Raw genomic sequence first — 20,919 nt, forward strand, 5'->3', positions numbered from 1 at the left:
GGGTAGGAATGGTGCGAATGCACTGCAAACTACGCAGACACCTGGTGTGAGGCGAGGCGAAGCGAGGAAGCCCACATCGCTACCAGTGGCGCCCTCCAGCACGATACTGCCACACCCCGCACAGGCCCTCCGCTGAACACCAGGGACAAGATGCGTCCTCCGCTAGTGTCGAAGGCTGCACGCGCCCAGCGAATGACAGGGGGTGCAACGAGCAGCAGTGCGTCTCACACACGCGGCGGTGCGCCCGCCAATTCGGCCGTCGCTCTGCTGGGACGCCGGGCGCGCCTCCCCGCGCCGTCCTCGAGGAACTGGCGGTTGCGGAAGGAAGCGCTTTCGTCAAATGCGGCCGAAAACTAACATTTTGTGTGTTGGGAGAAAAGCCGAACGCGAATTCTGCCGTGCTCCTACATTAGATGAGCGCCAACGGCCATACCATGATGAATACACCGGTTCTCGTCCGATCACCGAAGTTAAGCATCATCGGGCCCGGCTAGTACTTGGATGGGTGACCGCCTGGGAAACCCGGGTGCTGTTGGCTCCCTTCCTTTTTTTTTTTTTTGTTATGTCGCCAGCCCAATTTTCAAACTACCTTTCTGTTGTGACAAAGATGCATCCTTAAGCCTTTTAAACTACTGTAATGGTACGAAAATGCAGTAATTAACTCAGTTTGAGGGAGAATGTGCTAACCAAGTTTGCCAAGAAGACTTTGAAAACGACAAAACAGTACGAATCGGCAGGTGATTTCTGAAATACGTCACCGCCTATTGTTGTGTAGGAGTGTAGGGTTCCAAATTTGATTTGTAACCACGAATTTATTCCTTAGTCGTCTCGTCTCGTCTCGTCTCGTCTCGTCCCGCAGACGTTTGTCGTGCTTGCGCTGTCATGTGGACCACGACCCGAGCGGCAGCGAGCGGCAGTCGAGCAAAGTCGGGACAAGTCGGGACGGGGACAGGGACAGGGATAGGAATGGTGCGAATGCACTGCAAACTACGCAGACACCTGGTGTGAGGCGAGGCGAAGCGAGGAAGCCCACATCGCTACCAGTGGCGCCCTCCAGCACGATACTGCCACACCCCGCACAGGCCCTCCGCTGAACACCAGGGACAAGATGCGTCCTCCGCTAGTGTCGAAGGCTGCACGCGCCCAGCGAATGACAGGGGGTGCAACGAGCAGCAGTGCGTCTCACACACGCGGCGGTGCGCCCGCCAATTCGGCCGTCGCTCTGCTGGGACGCCGGGCGCGCCTCCCCGCGCCGTCCTCGAGGAACTGGCGGTTGCGGAAGGAAGCGCTTTCGTCAAATGCGGCCGAAAACTAACATTTTGTGTGTTGGGAGAAAAGCCGAACGCGAATTCTGCCGTGCTCCTACATTAGATGAGCGCCAACGGCCATACCATGATGAATACAACGGTTCTCGTCCGATCACCGAAGTTAAGCATCATCGGGCCCGGCTAGTACTTGGATGGGTGACCGCCTGGGAAACCCGGGTGCTGTTGGCTCCCTTCCTTTTTTTTTTTTTATGTCGCCAGCCCAATTTTCAAACTACCTTTCTGTTGTGAGAAAGATGCTTCCTTAAGCCTTTTAAACTACTGTAATGGTACGAAAATGCAGTAATTAACTCAGTTTGAGGGAGAATGTGCTAACCAAGTTTGCCAAGAAGACTTTGAAAACGACAAAACAGTACGAATCGGCAGGTGATTTCTGAAATACGTCACCGCCTATTGTTGTGTAGGAGTGTAGAGTTCCAAATTTGATTTGTAACCACGAATTTATTCCTTAGTCGTCTCGTCTCGTCTCGTCTCGTCTCGTCCCGCAGACGTTTGTCGTGCTTGCGCTGTCATATGGACCACGACCCGAGCGGCAGCGAGCGGCAGTCGAGCAAAGTCGGGACAAGTCGGGACGGGGACAGGGACAGGGATAGGAATGGTGCGAATGCACTGCAAACTACGCAGACACCTGGTGTGAGGCGAGGCGAGGCGAGGCGAGGCGAGGCGAGGAAGCCCACATCGCTACCAGTGGCGCCCTCCAGCACGACACTGCCACACCCCGCAGAGGCCCTCCGCTGAACACCAGGGACAAGATGCGTCCTCCGCTAGTGTCGAAGGCTGCACGCGCCCAGCAAATGACAGGGGGTGCAACGAGCAGCAGTGCGTCTCACACACGCGGCGGTGCGCCCGCCAATTCGGCCGTCGCTCTGCTGGGACGCCGGGCGCGCCTCCCCGCGCCGTCCTCGAGGAACTGGCGGTTGCGGAAGGAAGCGCTTTCGTCAAATGCGGCCGAAAACTAACATTTTGTGTGTTGGGAGAAAAGCCGAACGCGAATTCTGCCGTGCTCCTACATTAGATAAGCGCCAACGGCCATACCATGATGAATACACCGGTTCTCGTCCGATCACCGAAGTTAAGCATCATTGGGCCCGGCTAGTACTTGGATGGGTGACCGCCTGGGAAACCCGGGTGCTGTTGGCTCCCTTCCTTTTTTTTTTTTCTATGTCGCCAGCCCAATTTTCAAACTACCTTTCTGTTGTGAGAAAGATGCTTCCTTAAGCCTTTTAAACTACTGTAATGGTACGAAAATGCAGTAATTAACTCAGTTTGAGGGAGAATGTGCTAACCAAGTTTGCCAAGAAGACTTTGAAAACGACAAAACAGTACGAATCGGCAGGTGATTTCTGAAATACGTCACCGCCTATTGTTGTGTAGGAGTGTAGAGTTCCAAATTTGATTTGTAACCACGAATTTATTCCTTAGTCGTCTCGTCTCGTCTCGTCTCGTCTCGTCCCGCAGACGTTTGTCGTGCTTGCGCTGTCATATGGACCACGACCCGAGCGGCAGCGAGCGGCAGTCGAGCAAAGTCGGGACAAGTCGGGACGGGGACAGGGACAGGGATAGGAATGGTGCGAATGCACTGCAAACTACGCAGACACCTGGTGTGAGGCGAGGCGAAGCGAGGAAGCCCACATCGCTACCAGTGGCGCCCTCCAGCACGATACTGCCACACCCCGCACAGGCCCTCCGCTGAACACCAGGGACAAGATGCGTCCTCCGCTAGTGTCGAAGGCTGCACGCGCCCAGCGAATGACAGGGGGTGCAACGAGCAGCAGTGCGTCTCACACACGCGGCGGTGCGCCCGCCAATTCGCCCGTCGCTCTGCTGGGACGCCGGGCGCGCCTCCCCGCGCCGTCCTCGAGGAACTGGCGGTTGCGGAAGGAAGCGCTTTCGTCAAATGCGGCCGAAAACTAACATTTTGTGTGTTGGGAGAAAAGCCGAACGCGAATTCTGCCGTGCTCCTACATTAGATGAGCGCCAACGGCCATACCATGATGAATACAACGGTTCTCGTCCGATCACCGAAGTTAAGCATCATCGGGCCCGGCTAGTACTTGGCTGGCTGCCCGCCTGGCAACACCTCGGTGCCGAGCGAGCAGTGTTTTCCTTGTGCGACTTGGCCGGCGGCGCCTCGCGTGTCGTCTGCTTACTTTGCCACGTGGCTTTCTTTCTACTGAACTGTAAGTAATGGATATTCTTTACGATGATAGTGAAGAGCGACAGAACAATGTTCAGTGTGAATTCGAACGTTCCGTCGAGAAACCCTCGGCTTTTGAGATCCATCGTTGGTTAATTGAGGATTTGTTGTTGTCTACTAATGACGTACTCGGTATTCAGTTCGATACGTTCTTAAATTCTGTGTTCTTAAAACTCAAATCTTCCGATCTGTGTGATGCTGTAGTTTCTGTTAATGACGGTGTTCGCAAATTTCGACACCTTAACGGAAATATTAGTAATGTCACTGTGTCTCACGCTGGTTTTGGTCTTCGACATATACGGATATTTAACCTTCCGTTTGAAATACGTAATGACACTATTTCTCGTCACTTGCGGCCATATGGCACTGTTTTATCTGTCGTGAAGGAGAAATGGTCGTCTGCGTATATATTTCAAGTCGAGAACGGTGTGCGCAGTGTTAAGATGGTGGTTAGGCAGCATATTCCGTCTTTTATTTTGGTAAACGGTCACCGTGCGTTTGTCACGTACAGTGGCCAGCCACAAACTTGCTCCTTTTGTAATGGTGTTGGCCATTATAGGCAGGATTGTCCGAAGCGAAAACGGCCTGTTCAGCTACCGCTTGAGGCCGATTTGCAAGGAGTTAGTTTTGCTTCCGTCGCCGCAACGGTCTTGGGTTCCGCCCCCCCCGCGCCCGCGCGGCGTGCGGCAGATGTTAATCTTGCTGCCGCCGCGGAAGCGATGGATGTGTCTGCTGATCATAGTGTCTCTGCTGTTGCGACTACCGGCCAGGACTCTTTGTCCACGGTTTCGGAAAACGTGCCTGCTGTTGTTCAACCGGTTGTGGGTGCTGTTGTGTCGGAGACAGTCTCTGACTCCGTGCCGCAGTCGGTAACCGATGTTGTTTCGCGCCCTAATTCGGACTCTGTTGCCCCCACTGTGTCGCAGGCGGAGCCCTCTCCTTCTGTGCCTGCACCCGTCGTTGCACCCTCTAACGTTTCTGAGCCTCTTCCTGTTGCGGAATCGAGCGATGTTTTTGTGGAACCAAAACCGCAGCGGGATGAAGCTCGTTCTCGCAGTTCCAGTAGGCAACGCTTCCGCAGTGCCAGTAGCTCCCCTTCCTACGACAGAGGTTTAGCGCGAGGTGACCGTAGTCCGTCCCCAGTAGGGCGCCCCCCCGCCTCTTCTTGGGCGTCGCAACGCCGCGCCGCGCGGCGCGACCTCGACGTGGAGCTACGGCCGCCTCAGGCTGCCGGCTCCGGGCGTCAGCCGATGCGCAAACAACAACAACAGCAGCAGCGTGCCTCCTCTCGCCACGCACAGTCAGCTGATCTGAGTGTTGCAGCGCAGCAACGTGACGTTGCTGTTCGCCATCTACGGACTGTGTTAAGTCAACCCGCCTCTGTAGATGTGCCTGTTTTAGCGCCAGACACGGTTTCGGCTGTGACTGCGGCATCTCTGTCGACTAAACGGAAGGCAGAGGATGTACACCGTCGTCGCGCTGGTCCTTCTATTCACGACCGCGTGTCGGTGCCTTCTTCCGACGTGGAGATGTCCGTTAAGGATTCTGTGTCGGTCGCTTCTGGCGTGACGGCTACTGCCACCCTGCCGCCCCTCTCCCCCTTCGAGCCTTCGGAGTGGGCGAAGGATGTTGTGGAGGGTGGGGAGACGTAGTGTGTGTCCTGTGTGCCCCCTCCCCTGTCGCGCACCTGCACCTCCCGTGTTTTATGTGTGTTTTACTTTTGTGTGTGTCTTTTAATTGTGTGAGTCTATGACTTACGATTTTAGCCAGTGGAATGTTGTCACCATTAATCTTAACAAATTGAGTCACCCGTGTAAGATACTGGCTTTTAAGAACTTTTTACGTGATCACCACTGCCATGTTGTGTTTTTACAAGAGGTGACGCGTGATGCCCTTGTCTTTTTACACGATTTTAGTGACTTTACTGTTATTGACAATGTTTTACCGGATCACAGTACAGGAACTGCCATTTTAGTACGTTCTGACCTCGTTATTTCAAATGTTGCTATTTTACCTAATGGTCGTGCCGTTAGTTGCACTATACTGGGCGTTGTATTTGTTAACGTCTATGCTCCGTCTGGGAACGATAAGCCGGCGAGGGCTGTTTTTTATGGGCAGGAATTGTGTGCGCTGTTACACCGGAATGTGGATGCTTTAGTTGTAGGCGGCGATTTTAATTGCGTTTTAGATGTTGTTGATCAGGTGCCTCGTCCTAACATTTGTCGCGAGCTCGGCGACTTGGTTCGCAGTTTTCAGCTCGTTGATACGTGGCGTGTTTTAAACCCTGATGTTACGCATTTTACTCATTTTTATCCCACGGGGCACAGCCGCCTGGACAGAATTTACGTTTCTGCCCCGCTTTCTGCCCGTATTTGCCGCACGGAAATGTTTCCCGTGCTGTTTTCTGATCATTCCGGTTACCTTTGTCAGCTTTTATTGCCTAGATTTTGTGTTCCCAGGCGAAAGAAATTGTGGAAATTTAATTGTGCATTATTGAACGACGACCATTTTGTGACGTGTTTTACCAATCTGTGGCAGAAATTGCTCGGGACCAAGCGAGGTGACTGTAGTGTGCTGGAGTGGTGGGTCGGGGAGGCCAAGCCGGTGATCAGGCGGTTTTTAATGGATTTTAGCCGCGAGGCGGCTCGGTGGCGTCGCGCTACCGCCCGCTTCCATCAGGCGTGTTTACAAGACCTCGCGCTGCGCGTGACGTCACAGCCTGCCTTGCTGCCCGCTTTTAAGCAGTTCCAGCGTAAGCTTCTCGCTGATTTGCGTGCTGTTAGTGGCGGTGTCGTCGTCCGCAGCCAGCCTGCGGGGGTTGTGGATGGCGAACCATTGTCGCTTTATCATCTGCATAGGGAACGCAGGCGGCGCGCCCGTCTGCACATCGGTACCTGGAAACAGTGCGACGGTAGACGGACTACTGTCCAGTCCGACATTGAGCGGGATGTTTTTACTCATTTTAGTTCCCTTTTCCGTGCGCTGGATGTTGATTGTAATGCGTTGCGGGATTTTTTACACGTCATACCTCATGTTTTAACTCGTACGGATAGGACGCTTTTAAATGCTGCTTATGTACCTGACGACCTGTACGATGCTATCCGACGAAGCCCTAAAAGTAAATCGCCTGGTCCCGACGGCATTCCTGCTGAATTTTATCTGAAATTTTATGATCTTTTTCGTGATGTTTTTGTGGCTCTTTTAAATGAAATACGGGATGGTGCTGTTATCCCTGCTGCGTTTGAGGAGGGGGTAGTGACATTGGTTCCCAAATCGACTGCGACGCCCTGCATTGACGCTGTTCGGCCGATCACTTTACTGAACGCCGATTTTAAGATTGTAACGCGATGCGTGGCTCAACGCCTTAAAGTTGTTTTACCGTCGGTCCTCAGTGATAGTCAATCATGTGCGGTGCAGGGTCGAAACATTTTTGATGCCGTCCTCGCCTATCGCGACTGTATCGGTTTTGTTAAAAGTGCGAGACTGCCGACAGCTGCCATCTTCTTAATTGATTTCAAAAATGCTTTCGACCGCATTAGCCATGTGTACCTCCGCCAGGTTCTTGTGCGGATGGGCTTCGGTTTTAAGTTTACGACTGTGGTAAAGCATCTTTTACAAAATGCGACGTCACGTGTTAGTGTCAATGGCCACTTGACGCCAGCTTTCCGTGTTGGGCGCTCGGTGCGGCAGGGGTGTCCCCTTTCAATGGCCCTTTTTTCTGTAGCTTTAGATCCGTTGCTGCGAATTATCGGCCGCGACTGCCGTGGCATTCAGATAGGGACGCACCGCCTCATTTGCAAGGCGTACGCCGACGATCTTGGCGTTTTTCTTGGCCATTCTGATGACGTTGACACTCTATATGGTGCACTGCAACGCTTTGAAAAAGCTACAGGTGCCATTGTCAACCCAACTAAGACTGTTTGTTTGCCTCTTACACCCCGCGCACGGTCCATACAGCGGAGCTGGTTTTGTGTCCGCGAACAGCACAAAGTCCTGGGCGTGCTTTTTTCTTCTCATCCACAACGGATGGAGGCGCTCAATTGGCGGTCTACGCTCCATAAGGTGCGCGCCGTTGCCAAGATCTATGCGGCTCGCACGTTGGCGCTTCGTGACAAGGTGGCCTTGATCAATACTAACATTCTGGCCAGGGTGTGGTACCTCGCACAGGTCCTTCCACTGCCTCGGCAGTTGGAACGTGCCCTCAAGCAGGCGGTGTATTGGTTTTTATGGCGAGGTGACATTTTTAAAGTCTCGTATGACACCTGTACTCTAAGCCCGACAGATGGTGGTTTGGGTTTGGTAGATCTTCGCGCGAAGTGCTCTGCTCTCCTTTGGAAACGGACCACCGTTGTTATGGAGAGGGCCCCGAACGGTACCACTGCGGCGGTCTTCAGTATGTATCGTCCTCTATCAGTGGAGGCGCCGGTGAATGTCTCGCACATTCCCTTTTTTCTTAACTATGTGCGTCGCTACTATATGGACAACAGCTACCTCGCGCTATGTGACGTTCCCAGTCTTCGAGTCTGCGACGTCGTTTCTGCTTTCCGTGGATCACCTGTGCGTTGTAAGTGGGAGTATCGGCTACCGTGGTATAATTGGGTCGCGGTATGGAAAAATCTTGCCAGCCATGTTCTTCCTCCCTCTGTACACGCCGTGTGGTACAAGGTTGTGCATCGTACCTTCCCTACAAATTCGAAGCTCCATTCCATCAACCTCATCTCGTCTGGAGCTTGCGACTTGTGTGATGCGGAAGATACACTTGAACACCGTTTTGTGTGTGGACATTTTTGCAGTGTTTGGGATGCCGCCAGAGATATGATTCGCCTAATCACTCGAGTGAATACGCGTTCAGTCTTGCCGACCGACGCCTTAATTCCTCAATGCGTCGCCTACCCGAATACAAAGAAGAATGCTACGGTGTGGCTCCTGGGTCATACCGTTTTTGCAATGTTTCACCTGAAGTTGACTACTGAATTGGACTTTCTTACCTATTTATGGACTCAGCATGAACAAACTGAAGCTTTGCCTGGCTATCGTGCTACTTTTGCAAATTTTTTGAAGGTTGCACTTGCTCATGCCTTTTCCCGGATGTCGGTGGATGCTTAACATGTTTATGACGGTTTGGTATACTATTCTATTTTGACCGCTCAAGCTGTGTTTTTCAAGGAACGAACACTTATGGAAATACGTGTACTCAGAGGAACTCTTTTTCTTTTTTTTTTTTTTTTTTTTCTTATCTGTGTCTTTTTTTATTTCCGGTACAGTTTACCTTTTTCTTGATTCTGATTTTTTATGCTGTGGACATCGGCACTTTTATTTACAAGCACTGGTTTTCTCCTGTAGGTCTCCCATGTGGCGGCAGTGATATTTTCAATTTTCACTAGTGTTACCACGCAGTGACTTTCATTTTTTTGTTTTTTTTTTCCTTTTCGTTTCACTTGTCCACCTGATGGACTTTACCCCTCAGTTTTACTGGTGTGGAACTTTCCCGGTACTAGTGACACTAAGGAAGTGGTTTTATTTCTACTGGATTTTGATTCCCTGGCGGAGTCATTGTCTCCATGCAGCAGATTGCTGGATTATGGTTTTTTTTGCTCTTGCCGCTTTTTCCCGACGGACGTCGACCGTTTTAAGGACACCAACGGGGGATACTGACTTTCTTTTCGTCCGTTCGTCGTGGGACATGGAGTCAACAGCACCTTTATAGCTCATGAAGCTCGCCAATAGAAGGCATTTTGTGGAGAGCGACACGGCCGGGCTATAAGGGGAGATGGGAGGCCCGCAAAAAAAAAAAAAAAAAAAAAGGTGCTGTTGGCTCCCTTCCTTTTTTTTTTATGTCGCCAGCCCAATTTTCAAACTACCTTTCTGTTGTGAGAAAGATGCTTCCTTAAGCCTTTTAAACTACTGTAATGGTACGAAAATGCAGTAATTAACTCAGTTTGAGGGAGAATGTGCTAACCAAGTTTGCCAAGAAGACTTTGAAAACGACAAAACAGTACGAATCGGCAGGTGATTTCTGAAATACGTCACCGCCTATTGTTGTGTAGGAGTGTAGAGTTCCAAATTTGATTTGTAACCACGAATTTATTCCTTAGTCGTCTCGTCTCGTCTCGTCTCGTCTCGTCCCGCAGACGTTTGTCGTGCTTGCGCTGTCATATGGACCACGACCCGAGCGGCAGCGAGCGGCAGTCGAGCAAAGTCGGGACAAGTCGGGACGGGGACAGGGACAGGGATAGGAATGGTGCGAATGCACTGCAAACTACGCAGACACCTGGTGTGAGGCGAGGCGAGGCGAGGCGAGGCGAGGCGAGGAAGCCCACATCGCTACCAGTGGCGCCCTCCAGCACGACACTGCCACACCCCGCAGAGGCCCTCCGCTGAACACCAGGGACAAGATGCGTCCTCCGCTAGTGTCGAAGGCTGCACGCGCCCAGCAAATGACAGGGGGTGCAACGAGCAGCAGTGCGTCTCACACACGCGGCGGTGCGCCCGCCAATTCGGCCGTCGCTCTGCTGGGACGCCGGGCGCGCCTCCCCGCGCCGTCCTCGAGGAACTGGCGGTTGCGGAAGGAAGCGCTTTCGTCAAATGCGGCCGAAAACTAACATTTTGTGTGTTGGGAGAAAAGCCGAACGCGAATTCTGCCGTGCTCCTACATTAGATGAGCGCCAACGGCCATACCATGATGAATACACAGGTTCTCGTCCGATCACCGAAGTTAAGCATCATCGGGCCCGGCTAGTACTTGGATGGGTGACCGCCTGGGAAACCCGGGTGCTGTTGGCTCCCTTCCTTTTTTTTTTTATGTCGCCAGCCCAATTTTCAAACTACCTTTCTGTTGTGAGAAAGATGCTTCCTTAAGCCTTTTAAACTACTGTAATGGTACGAAAATGCAGTAATTAACTCAGTTTGAGGGAGAATGTGCTAACCAAGTTTGCCAAGAAGACTTTGAAAACGACAAAACAGTACGAATCGGCAGGTGATTTCTGAAATACGTCACCGCCTATTGTTGTGTAGGAGTGTAGAGTTCCAAATTTGATTTGTAACCACGAATTTATTCCTTAGTCGTCTCGTCTCGTCTCGTCTCGTCTCGTCCCGCAGACGTTTGTCGTGCTTGCGCTGTCATATGGACCACGACCCGAGCGGCAGCGAGCGGCAGTCGAGCAAAGTCGGGACAAGTCGGGACGGGGACAGGGACAGGGATAGGAATGGTGCGAATGCACTGCAAACTACGCAGACACCTGGTGTGAGGCGAGGCGAGGCGAGGCGAGGCGAGACGAGGAAGCCCACATCGCTACCAGTGGCGCCCTCCAGCACGACACTGCCACACCCCGCAGAGGCCCTCCGCTGAACACCAGGGACAAGATGCGTCCTCCGCTAGTGTCGAAGGCTGCACGCGCCCAGCAAATGACAGGGGGTGACACGAGCAGCAGTGCGTCTCACACACGCGGCGGTGCGCCCGCCAATTCGGCCGTCGCTCTGCTGGGACGCCGGGCGCGCCTCCCCGCGCCGTCCTCGAGGAACTGGCGGTTGCGGAAGGAAGCGCTTTCGTCAAATGCGGCCGAAAACGAACATTTTGTGTGTTGGGAGAAAAGCCGAACGCGAATTCTGCCGTGCTCCTACATTAGATGAGCGCCAACGGCCATACCATGATGAATACACCGGTTCTCGTCCGATCACCGAAGTTAAGCATCATCGGGCCCGGCTAGTACTTGGATGGGTGACCGCCTGGGAAACCCGGGTGCTGTTGGCTCCCTTCCTTTTTTTTTTTTTATGTCGCCAGCCCAATTTTCAAACTACCTTTCTGTTGTGAGAAAGATGCTTCCTTAAGCCTTTTAAACTACTGTAATGGTACGAAAATGCAGTAATTAACTCAGTTTGAGGGAGAATGTGCTAACCAAGTTTGCCAAGAAGACTTTGAAAACGACAAAACAGTACGAATCGGCAGGTGATTTCTGAAATACGTCACCGCCTATTGTTGTGTAGGAGTGTAGAGTTCCAAATTTGATTTGTAACCACGAATTTATTCCTTAGTCGTCTCGTCTCGTCTCGTCTCGTCTCGTCCCGCAGACGTTTGTCGTGCTTGCGCTGTCATATGGACCACGACCCGAGCGGCAGCGAGCGGCAGTCGAGCAAAGTCGGGACAAGTCGGGACGGGGACAGGGACAGGGGTAGGAATGGTGCGAATGCACTGCAAACTACGCAGACACCTGGTGTGAGGCGAGGCGAAGCGAGGAAGCCCACATCGCTACCAGTGGCGCCCTCCAGCACGATACTGCCACACCCCGCACAGGCCCTCCGCTGAACACCAGGGACAAGATGCGTCCTCCGCTAGTGTCGAAGGCTGCACGCGCCCAGCGAATGACAGGGGGTGCAACGAGCAGCAGTGCGTCTCACACACGCGGCGGTGCGTCCGCCAATTCGGCCGTCGCTCTGCTGGGACGCCGGGCGCGCCTCCCCGCGCCGTCCTCGAGGAACTGGCGGTTGCGGAAGGAAGCGCTTTCGTCAAATGCGGCCGAAAACTAACATTTTGTGTGTTGGGAGAAAAGCCGAACGCGAATTCTGCCGTGCTCCTACATTAGATGAGCGCCAACGGCCATACCATGATGAATACACCGGTTCTCGTCCGATCACCGAAGTTAAGCATCATCGGGCCCGGCTAGTACTTGGATGGGTGACCGCCTGGGAAACCCGGGTGCTGTTGGCTCTCTTCCTTTTTTTTTTTTTGTTATGTCGCCAGCCCAATTTTCAAACTACCTTTCTGTTGTGACAAAGATGCATCCTGAAGCCTTTTAAACTACTGTAATGGTACGAAAATGCAGTAATTAACTCAGTTTGAGGGAGAATGTGCTAACCAAGTTTGCCAAGAAGACTTTGAAAACGACAAAACAGTACGAATCGGCAGGTGATTTCTGAAATACGTCACCGCCTATTGTTGTGTAGGAGTGTAGAGTTCCAAATTTGATTTGTAACCACGAATTTATTCCTTAGTCGTCTCGTCTCGTCTCGTCTCGTCTCGTCCCGCAGACGTTTGTCGTGCTTGCGCTGTCATATGGACCACGACCCGAGCGGCAGCGAGCGGCAGTCGAGCAAAGTCGGGACAAGTCGGGACGGGGACAGGGACAGGGATAGGAATGGTGCGAATGCACTGCAAACTACGCAGACACCTGGTGTGAGGCGAGGCGAGGCGAGGCGAGGCGAGGCGAGGAAGCCCACATCGCTACCAGTGGCGCCCTCCAGCACGACACTGCCACACCCCGCAGAGGCCCTCCGCTGAACACCAGGGACAAGATGCGTCCTCCGCTAGTGTCGAAGGCTGCACGCGCCCAGCAAATGACAGGGGGTGCAACGAGCAGCAGTGCGTCTCACACACGCGGCGGTGCGCCCGCCAATTCGGCCGTCGCTCTGCTGGGACGCCGGGCGCGCCTCCCCGCGCCGTCCTCGAGGAACTGGCGGTTGCGGAAGGAAGCGCTTTCGTCAAATGCGGCCGAAAACTAACATTTTGTGTGTTGGGAGAAAAGCCGAACGCGAATTCTGCCGTGCTCCTACATTAGATGAGCGCCAACGGCCATACCATGATGAATACACAGGTTCTCGTCCGATCACCGAGGTTAAGCATCATCGGGCACGGCTAGTACTTGGATGGGTGACCGCCTGGGAAACCCGGGTGCTGTTGGCTCCCTTCCTGTTTTTTTTTTGTCATGTCGCCAGCCCAATTTTCAAACTACCTTTCTGTTGTGACAAAGATGCTTCCTTAAGCCTTTTAAACAACTGTAATGGTACGAAAATGCAGTAATTAACTCAGTTTGAGGGAGAATGTGCTAACCAAGTTTGCCAAGAAGACTTTGAAAACGACAAAACACTACGAATCGGCAGGTGATTTCTGAAATACGTCACCGCCTATTGTTGTGTAGGAGTGTAGAGTTCCAAATTTGATTTGTAACCACGAATTTATTCCTTAGTCGTCTCGTCTCGTCTCGTCTCGTCTCGTCCCGCAGACGTTTGACGTGCTTGCGCTGTCATATGGACCACGACCCGAGCGGCAGCGAGCGGCAGTCGAGCAAAGTCGGGACAAGTCGGGACGGGGACAGGGACAGGGATAGGAATGGTGCGAATGCACTGCAAACTACGCAGACACCTGGTGTGAGGCGCGGCGAGGCGAGGCGTGGCGAGGCGAGGAAGCCCACATCGCTACCAGTGGGCCCTCCAGCACGACACTGCCACACCCCGCAGAGGCCCTCCGCTGAACACCAGGGACAAGATGCGTCCTTCGCTAGTGTCGAAGGCTACACGCGCCCAGCGAATGACAGGGGGTGCAACGAGCAGCAGTGCGTCTCACACACGCGGCGGTGCGCCCGCCAATTCGGCCGTCACTCTGCTGGGACGCCGGGCGCGCCTCCCCGCGCCGTCCTCGAGGAACTGGCGGTTGCGGAAGGAAGCGCTTTCGTCAAATGCGGCCGAAAACTAACATTTTGTGTGTTGGGAGAAAAGCCGAACGCGAATTCTGCCGTGCTCCTACATTAGATGAGCGCCAACGGCCATACCATGATGAATACACCGGTTCTCGTCCGATCACCGAAGTTAAGCATCATCGGGCCCGGCTAGTACTTGGATGGGTGACCGCCTGGGAAACCCGGGTGCTGTTGGCTCCCTTCCTGTTTTTTTTTTTGTAATGTCGCCAGCCCAATTTTCAAACTACCTTTCTGTTGTGACAAAGATGCTTCCTTAAGCCTTTTAAACTACTGTAATGGTACGAAAATGCAGTAATTAACTCAGTTTGAGGGAGAATGTGCTAACCAAGCTTGCCAAGAAGACTTTGAAAACGACAAAACAGTACGAATCGGCAGGTGATTTCTGAAATACGTCACCGCCTATTGTTGTGTAGGAGTGTAGAGTTCCAAATTTGATTTGTAACCACGAATTTATTCCTTAGTCGTCTCGTCTCGTCTCGTCTCGTCTCGTCCCGCAGACGTTTGACGTGCTTGCGCTGTCATATGGACCACGACCCGAGCGGCAGCGAGCGGCAGTCGAGCAAAGTCGGGACAAGTCGGGACGGGGACAGGGACAGGGATAGGAATGGTGCGAATGCACTGCAAACTACGCAGACACCTGGTGTGAGGCGAGGCGAGGCGAGGCGAGGCGAGGCGAGGCGAGGCGAGGAAGCCCACATCGCTACCAGTGGGCCCTCCAGCACGACACTGCCACACCCCGCACAGGCCCTCCGCTGAACACCAGGGACAAGATGCGTCCTCTGCTAGTGTCGAAGGCTGCACGCGCCCAGCCGGACGTGTGTTAGGCTCGTGCCTGCTGACACCTTCGTGTGCTGCAGGCGGTGTCTTCGTCGCGTGTTTGGTGCTGCGCCTCGCAGCGTTCTCTCTTCTCTACTAGTTCCTGTAAGTTTATTGACGCTTTATTATGAATCGTGCTAACTCCGTACAGTGTGTTTTTGATAGGAACGCGGCTAGACCGTCGCCTTTTGATGTACACGAATGGGTATTTTCCGAATTGCGTATTCCCGAATCTGATTTGATCGGTATCCAGCTTGACTTTATTCAAAACTCTGTATTTTTGAAACTTCCGACCGCGGATTTTGTAGACAAGCTTGTTACCGAAAGTGGTGGAGTTAAGAAGTTTAAGCACGTGGACGGTGCTTTGTCTGATGTTTTGATTCTGCCGGCAGGCTTCGGCATTCGAAATGTGAAAGTTTATAATGTTCCGTTCGAATGCCCAAATGAGGCCATTGCTCGTAAACTCGGAGAATTTGGCACCGTGCTTAGTGTGGAGAATGATGTGTGGCCTGCAGGATTTAGGTACCGGGTTCTGAGTGGTGTTCGGACGGTCCGTGTAGATTTGAAGAAACATATACCGTCGTATTTGCTCATTGCTGGCACGCGCGCTTTCCTCAGCTATAGTGGGCAGCCGCAGACGTGCTCCGTGTGTGGCAAAACAGATCATTTGCGACAAACCTGCACTTTACGCAGGCCGGCTCAGCTGCCGCGCGAAGCTGCTGATACCTCCACGTATGCGGGCGCGTTGGTTGGACCCCCCTCGATCACCCCGCCCGACCGACCGGTTTCTGCCGCTCCTGCAGCTGAGGCTCCTGTGTCTGACAATGTGACTCCGCCCACAGTTGTCGTTCCCCCGGTTGTGTCAGAACAAAGTTTACCTGCCGATCACACCCCTCGCGAGGTCCGTATTGCTGATTTGCCAGCCGTCAGTGTTTCGGACGTGCCCGTTCCGGAGACTTCTGAAATGTTGGTCGCGTCACCACGGCCGATTTCAGTCCCCGCCCCGCCGACAGACAAGCGGAAATTGCCGTCACAGCCGGGCCCGTCCACCGCCGGCGAGGCGGATGCTAGCGGTGCCGAAAGTGAGGTGTCCCAAGCTTCCACTCAGTCCGCCCCTGCCGATCCAAAACCGAAGCGTAAAAGGTCAAAGAAGCGTTCGAAAACGGCGCCCACTGAGGGCGTCGACGTCACCTTCGACCAGGCGGTTGAGGGACTGACGGATACTTTGGTCCAAGAGCGTCGCGACGCACCTTTCGTACACGGTCCGCCTGTGTCGGTGCCCACTGCCCCCGCTTCCCGGCCCGTTCCGGACGCCGTACCTGCTCCTTCGGACACCATGCAGTGGTCTGATGATGTGGAGGAGGATCACTTTTTCTAGTTCCGCTTAAGTTACAGAGTCCACCCTGACGCGTGCATTCCACCAGTTACGCGTCCTCACCCTTAATATCAATCACATCCGAAGTGACCGTAAAGTTCACGCCCTCTTACACTTTTTGCAATCTGCTCGTTGCGATGTGGTTTTCCTTCAAGAAATAACAGCTGACGTTGTCCCGCATCTTACTGCCTATAATGTAATTCTTAATATTGATCCGGAAGCGACCTTTGGTACGGCTATTTTAATCACGCCCGGTTTAGAGTATAAACACGTAGAAATTTTACCGAATGGACGAGGGTTGGCATGTGTTATCTGCGACATATTTTTTGTTAACGTGTATGCCCCCTCTGGAACTGACAATAAACGTCTGAGGGATACTTTTTTCCATCATGATTTATGTCAGCTCTTCCATCGAAACCACCGACGGATCATCTTAGGTGGTGATTTTAATTGTGTCTTGCGTGATGCCGACCAGGAGCCGACGGCGAATAAGTGTCTTGCACTGCAAACTTTAGTTGACACTTTTAAACTTGAGGACACGTGGCTTTGTTTTAGTCCGACTGCTACAGGTTTTACTTATTTTTATCCTACTGGGCATAGTAGATTGGACAGATTTTATATATCGCCGGACCTCGCTGCTCAAATCTTGCAGGCAGAAGTTGCTCCCGTCGCTTTTTCGGATCATTGTGGTTATTTGTGTGCTTTTAATGTTCCGTCTGTTCGCCCAGAACGTACGCGATCCTACTGGAAATTCAATGTTAGTGTTTTGGATGACGTCAGTCTTGTCGAACAGGTGCATTTGTTGTGGCACCAACTTCTTCAGAGCCGCCCACAGGCGGGTTCTACTGTCGATTGGTGGCTCCGTCACGCTAAACCGGCTATTCGTACTCTGCTCATTAATTACTGTCGTGACAAGGCCCATTGGGAAGTGATGACGGTCGCTTTCTATCGCGATTGTTTACAGGATTTAATTACTCGGGTTACCGACCGCCCTGAACTCCTTCCCACGTTACGGAAAATTAAGACGAAGATTTTAAACCATCTGCATCGGAAGGCACAGGGCTCTGTTGTCCGTAGCAGGCCTTTCGATCCCACTTTGGAGGAACCGCTTTCATTGTATCATTTACGACGGGCCCGTCTGCGGCGTGAAAAACTTTTATTCACCGACTGGATGACGCGTGACGGTCTTAGGACTTCAGATTGCCGGGTGATTCAGGACGAAATTTACGATCACTACTCTAATCTCTTTCAATCTCAACCTTTGAATGAAGCCTCCTTGCAGATGTTTTTACACGACCTGCCTTCTATTTTAACGCGTCAGGATAGACTTCTTTTAAATGAGCGTTTTACAGCTGCTGATGTTTCTGCCGCCGTTAAGGCTAGCCCGAAGGGAAAGGCCCCTGGCCATGACGGCATTCCTGTGGAATTTTATGTGAAATTTTCCGGTCTTTTAACTGATACTTTTGTTGCCATGGTGAATGAAATACATAATGGTCTCGATGTGCCGGAAGAATTTTTAGAGGGTCTCGTCGTCCTCATCCCGAAAACCACTGGCATCCCAAGTGCGGTGACTTTACGGCCGATCACACTCTTAAACGCCGATTATAAAATCATAGCACGCTGCTTTTCCCACCGTTTGCGGCCGGCGTTGAAGACCGTCATTAGTCCTTCTCAATCGTGTGCCGTACCTGGACGGAATATTTATGACGCTGTACTCGCGTATCGTGAGTGTATCGCTTCTGCCTCGTCACGCCGTGGCGGCCGGGCTGCGATACTTTCCATTGATTTTCATAACGCGTTTGATAGAATTAGTCACGAGTACTTGCGGCGGGTCATGTCTAAGTTTGGATTTGGTTTAACATTCACGCATGTGATATCTAACCTTCTGAAATCGGCTACATCCAGAATCCTTTTTCATGGCCAGGCCGGTGATGTCCTCAGGATGAACAGATCCGTCCGCCAAGGGTGCCCACTTTCCATGGGATTATTCGTTTTAGCGTTGGATCCTCTGATCCGTAAGATAACAAATGTTTGCCACGGTGTCCCGTTTGGTACGGGTTCGCTTGTCTGTCGGGCGTATGCGGACGACTTGGGTGTTTTTATCCAACGTCCCGATGATATTGATACGCTCCGCCTCATTCTTCACCAATTTGAAACGGCATCGGGTGCGGTTGTGAACCCCCGTAAGTCCATCTTACTGCCGCTTACTGCGACCATGAGGGCTGTCCGTCGTGATTGGTATACCGTAAGGTTGCGACATAAGATTCTCGGGATCCAGATGACTGCCAATGTACAACAAATGGCGGTGATAAATTGGCGCGCGGTGTTATATTCTGTACGAGCGGCGACTCAGGCTGCCGCCAAACGAAATTTGTCTTTGCTGGATAGAGCTTCGGTTGTAAATACCCAGGTGTTGGCCAAGGCCTGGTACTTGGCTCAAGTTTTGCCGGTGCCGAAGGAGATTGAACGGGCAATCAAGCATGCTGTTTCTTGGTTGGTCTGGCGAGGCGAAATCTTTAAAGTCGCCTATAATATTTGCACGCTCCCGCCGGACAGGGGCGGCGTCGGTATGGTTGATTTTCCTTCAAAGTGTGCTGCCCTTTTGCTCCACCGAACCAACCGTGTAATAGCCAATGCGGGGCTTAGCCCCACGTCGGTACTCTTCGACCTTTACCGCCCTGCTTCTCTCCGCGCGCCTGTCTCTGTCCAGGCTATCCCGTACAGATTGAATTTCGTTCGCCAGTATTTCCTCCACACTAGCTATCTGATAGGCGACGACCGGCGCAGGGGTAGCGTCAGCGCGATCGCAGAGGCCCTCCGCGGAACTCTGCCGACTAACAAATGGGAGTTGAGGCTGCCGCAATGCGATTGGCGGACGGTGTGGTCCAACATTTCCAGTAAATTGTTGACATCCGATGTTCGGGCCACCTGGTATAAAGTTGTGAATCGCACCGTTGCCACGAATGCGAAACTCCACGCAATCAATCTCCTCCCGAGTGGCCTCTGCGGGCGGTGCGCGGCTGAGGACACGATCGAACACCGTTTTGTGTGCCCCCAGTTTCAAGAGGTATGGGATGCCACCCGTGAGATGTTGGCATTGATCAATCGGACTACCCCGCGTGCCATACAGCCTTTGTATATCCTGGTTCCCGACTGGCGGCCGTATCCTGCCACCAAGAGAAACGCTACCGTGTGGATCGCTGCGCATGCTGCACATGCGATTTTTTCTCTTCGACTCATGGATCGCTTGCAGTTTTTGACGTATCTTTGGGACTACTATGGGCGGGAGAAACGTAACCCGCAGTATGTTTCCAATTATGCCCGATTTTTAGATGTACCTCTACGGACCGCCTTTACCAAATTACATATTTCTCTCCTGCCATGATTATGTACTTTCCATTCCACTGTTCCTTTTGGTGGAATGTGCGGAATGATATCATTGTTCTATTCTTGATGTATGACAGTTAATTTGTCTCACCGGCTCGACTAATCTTCCGCCATTTTGGGAGGTTGTCCTTAGGATTGCCATATTGGTTTTTTTTTTTTTTTCTCTCCTGGATTTGACGATTTGTTCCCTAATTGTTGACTTTTCCTAAATTTTTGTGACTATTGCAGGACTGTCAATTGCCTTGTCCCTGAACTGTGAGACGGTGCTTAAAGATATTTTGTGTTGAAACGGTTGCCTCTTGGGCACGGAAATCCAGCTTATCGAGAAGACGAAATATGTTTGCTGCTGCCGGAATTGTGTAGAATTCACCTTTACCGTGCGCCGGACATATTTGGCACGTATAGTGTGCTCGTTCGTGTGTGTTTTTTATTTTTAAATTTTCTTTGAGAGTCTCTTTACTTTTGCTTTTCTCTTGCGGCGGGAGGCCTCCGCTGCTGACTTGTGGTCATTGTCCTTCTAGAATGGTTTTTTATTTGTGTTTCGCGTTTGCGTTCTTCCTTCCTCACGTTATATCCACACCTTCAGCGGATGGTATTCCTTTCTCACATCGTTTTGGACATGTTTCCGCTGGCCACAATGGACCTTTGTTCTCCTAAAGGATCTCAACAAAAAAAAAAAAAAAAAAAAAAAAAAATAAAAAAAAAAATAAATAAATAAAAAAAAAAAAATAAAGAAAAAAAAAAAAAAAAAAAAATCACCGAAGTTAAGCATCATCGGGCCCGGCTAGTACTTGGATGGGTGACCGCCTGGGAAACCCGGGTGCTGTTGGCTCCCTTCCTTTTTTTTTTTATGTCGCCAGCCCAATTTTCAAACTACCTTTCTGTTGTGAGAAAGATGCTTCCTTAAGCCTTTTAAACTACTGTAATGGTACGAAAATGCAGTAATTAACTCAGTTTGAGGGAGAATGTGCTAACCAAGTTTGCCAAGAAGACTTTGAAAACGACAAAACAGTACGAATCGGCAGGTGATTTCTGAAATACGTCACCGCCTATTGTTGTGTAGGAGTGTAGAGTTCCAAATTTGATTTGTAACCACGAATTTATTCCTTAGTCGTCTCGTCTCGTCTCGTCTCGTCTCGTCCCGCAGACGTTTGTCGTGCTTGCGCTGTCATATGGACCACGACCCGAGCGGCAGCGAGCGGCAGTCGAGCAAAGTCGGGACAAGTCGGGACGGGGACAGGGACAGGGATAGGAATGGTGCGAATGCACTGCAAACTACGCAGACACCTGGTGTGAGGCGAGGCGAGGCGAGGCGAGGCGAGACGAGGAAGCCCACATCGCTACCAGTGG

General features: G+C 52.0%; 1 protein-coding gene, 8 non-coding genes and 1 pseudogene across 9 annotated transcripts; all 10 read left to right on the forward strand.

The window, feature by feature from the left end:
* Positions 1 to 419: 419 nt before the first annotated feature.
* On the forward strand, positions 420 to 538 carry LOC126102658 (5S ribosomal RNA). Its single transcript, XR_007522942.1, has one exon. It is a non-coding gene; the product is annotated as a 5S ribosomal RNA (ribosomal RNA).
* Positions 539 to 1,377: 839 nt separating this feature from the next.
* Positions 1,378 to 1,496, forward strand: LOC126101736 (5S ribosomal RNA). Its single transcript, XR_007522458.1, has one exon. It is a non-coding gene; the product is annotated as a 5S ribosomal RNA (ribosomal RNA).
* An 850-nt stretch (positions 1,497 to 2,346) lies between these two features.
* On the forward strand, positions 2,347 to 2,465 carry LOC126101941 (5S ribosomal RNA). Its single transcript, XR_007522646.1, has one exon. It is a non-coding gene; the product is annotated as a 5S ribosomal RNA (ribosomal RNA).
* An 836-nt stretch (positions 2,466 to 3,301) lies between these two features.
* On the forward strand, positions 3,302 to 3,419 carry LOC126102348 (5S ribosomal RNA; annotated as a pseudogene).
* An 822-nt stretch (positions 3,420 to 4,241) lies between these two features.
* Positions 4,242 to 5,174, forward strand: LOC126101549 (uncharacterized). The gene has a single exon (XM_049912187.1). The coding sequence runs from the start codon at positions 4,242 to 4,244 to the stop codon at positions 5,172 to 5,174; it is 933 nt and encodes a 310-aa protein (XP_049768144.1).
* Positions 5,175 to 10,186: 5,012 nt separating this feature from the next.
* LOC126101759 (5S ribosomal RNA) lies at positions 10,187 to 10,305 on the forward strand. Its single transcript, XR_007522479.1, has one exon. It is a non-coding gene; the product is annotated as a 5S ribosomal RNA (ribosomal RNA).
* An 848-nt stretch (positions 10,306 to 11,153) lies between these two features.
* Positions 11,154 to 11,272, forward strand: LOC126102659 (5S ribosomal RNA). The gene has a single exon (XR_007522943.1). It is a non-coding gene; the product is annotated as a 5S ribosomal RNA (ribosomal RNA).
* An 835-nt stretch (positions 11,273 to 12,107) lies between these two features.
* Positions 12,108 to 12,226, forward strand: LOC126102660 (5S ribosomal RNA). Its single transcript, XR_007522944.1, has one exon. It is a non-coding gene; the product is annotated as a 5S ribosomal RNA (ribosomal RNA).
* Positions 12,227 to 13,079: 853 nt separating this feature from the next.
* Positions 13,080 to 13,198, forward strand: LOC126102054 (5S ribosomal RNA). The gene has a single exon (XR_007522749.1). It is a non-coding gene; the product is annotated as a 5S ribosomal RNA (ribosomal RNA).
* Positions 13,199 to 14,049: 851 nt separating this feature from the next.
* Positions 14,050 to 14,168, forward strand: LOC126102661 (5S ribosomal RNA). Its single transcript, XR_007522945.1, has one exon. It is a non-coding gene; the product is annotated as a 5S ribosomal RNA (ribosomal RNA).
* Positions 14,169 to 20,919: the final 6,751 nt, after the last annotated feature.

The sequence above is a fragment of the Schistocerca cancellata genome, chromosome 9, assembly GCF_023864275.1.
Source record: "Schistocerca cancellata isolate TAMUIC-IGC-003103 chromosome 9, iqSchCanc2.1, whole genome shotgun sequence".
Taxonomy (NCBI): Eukaryota; Metazoa; Arthropoda; class Insecta; order Orthoptera; family Acrididae; genus Schistocerca; species Schistocerca cancellata.

What these genes read in the sequence shown, in the direction of transcription:
- LOC126101549 (XM_049912187.1), top strand. Translation starts at nt 4,242, where the DNA reads ATGGATGTGTCTGCTGATCATAGTGTCTCTGCTGTTGCGACTACCGGC.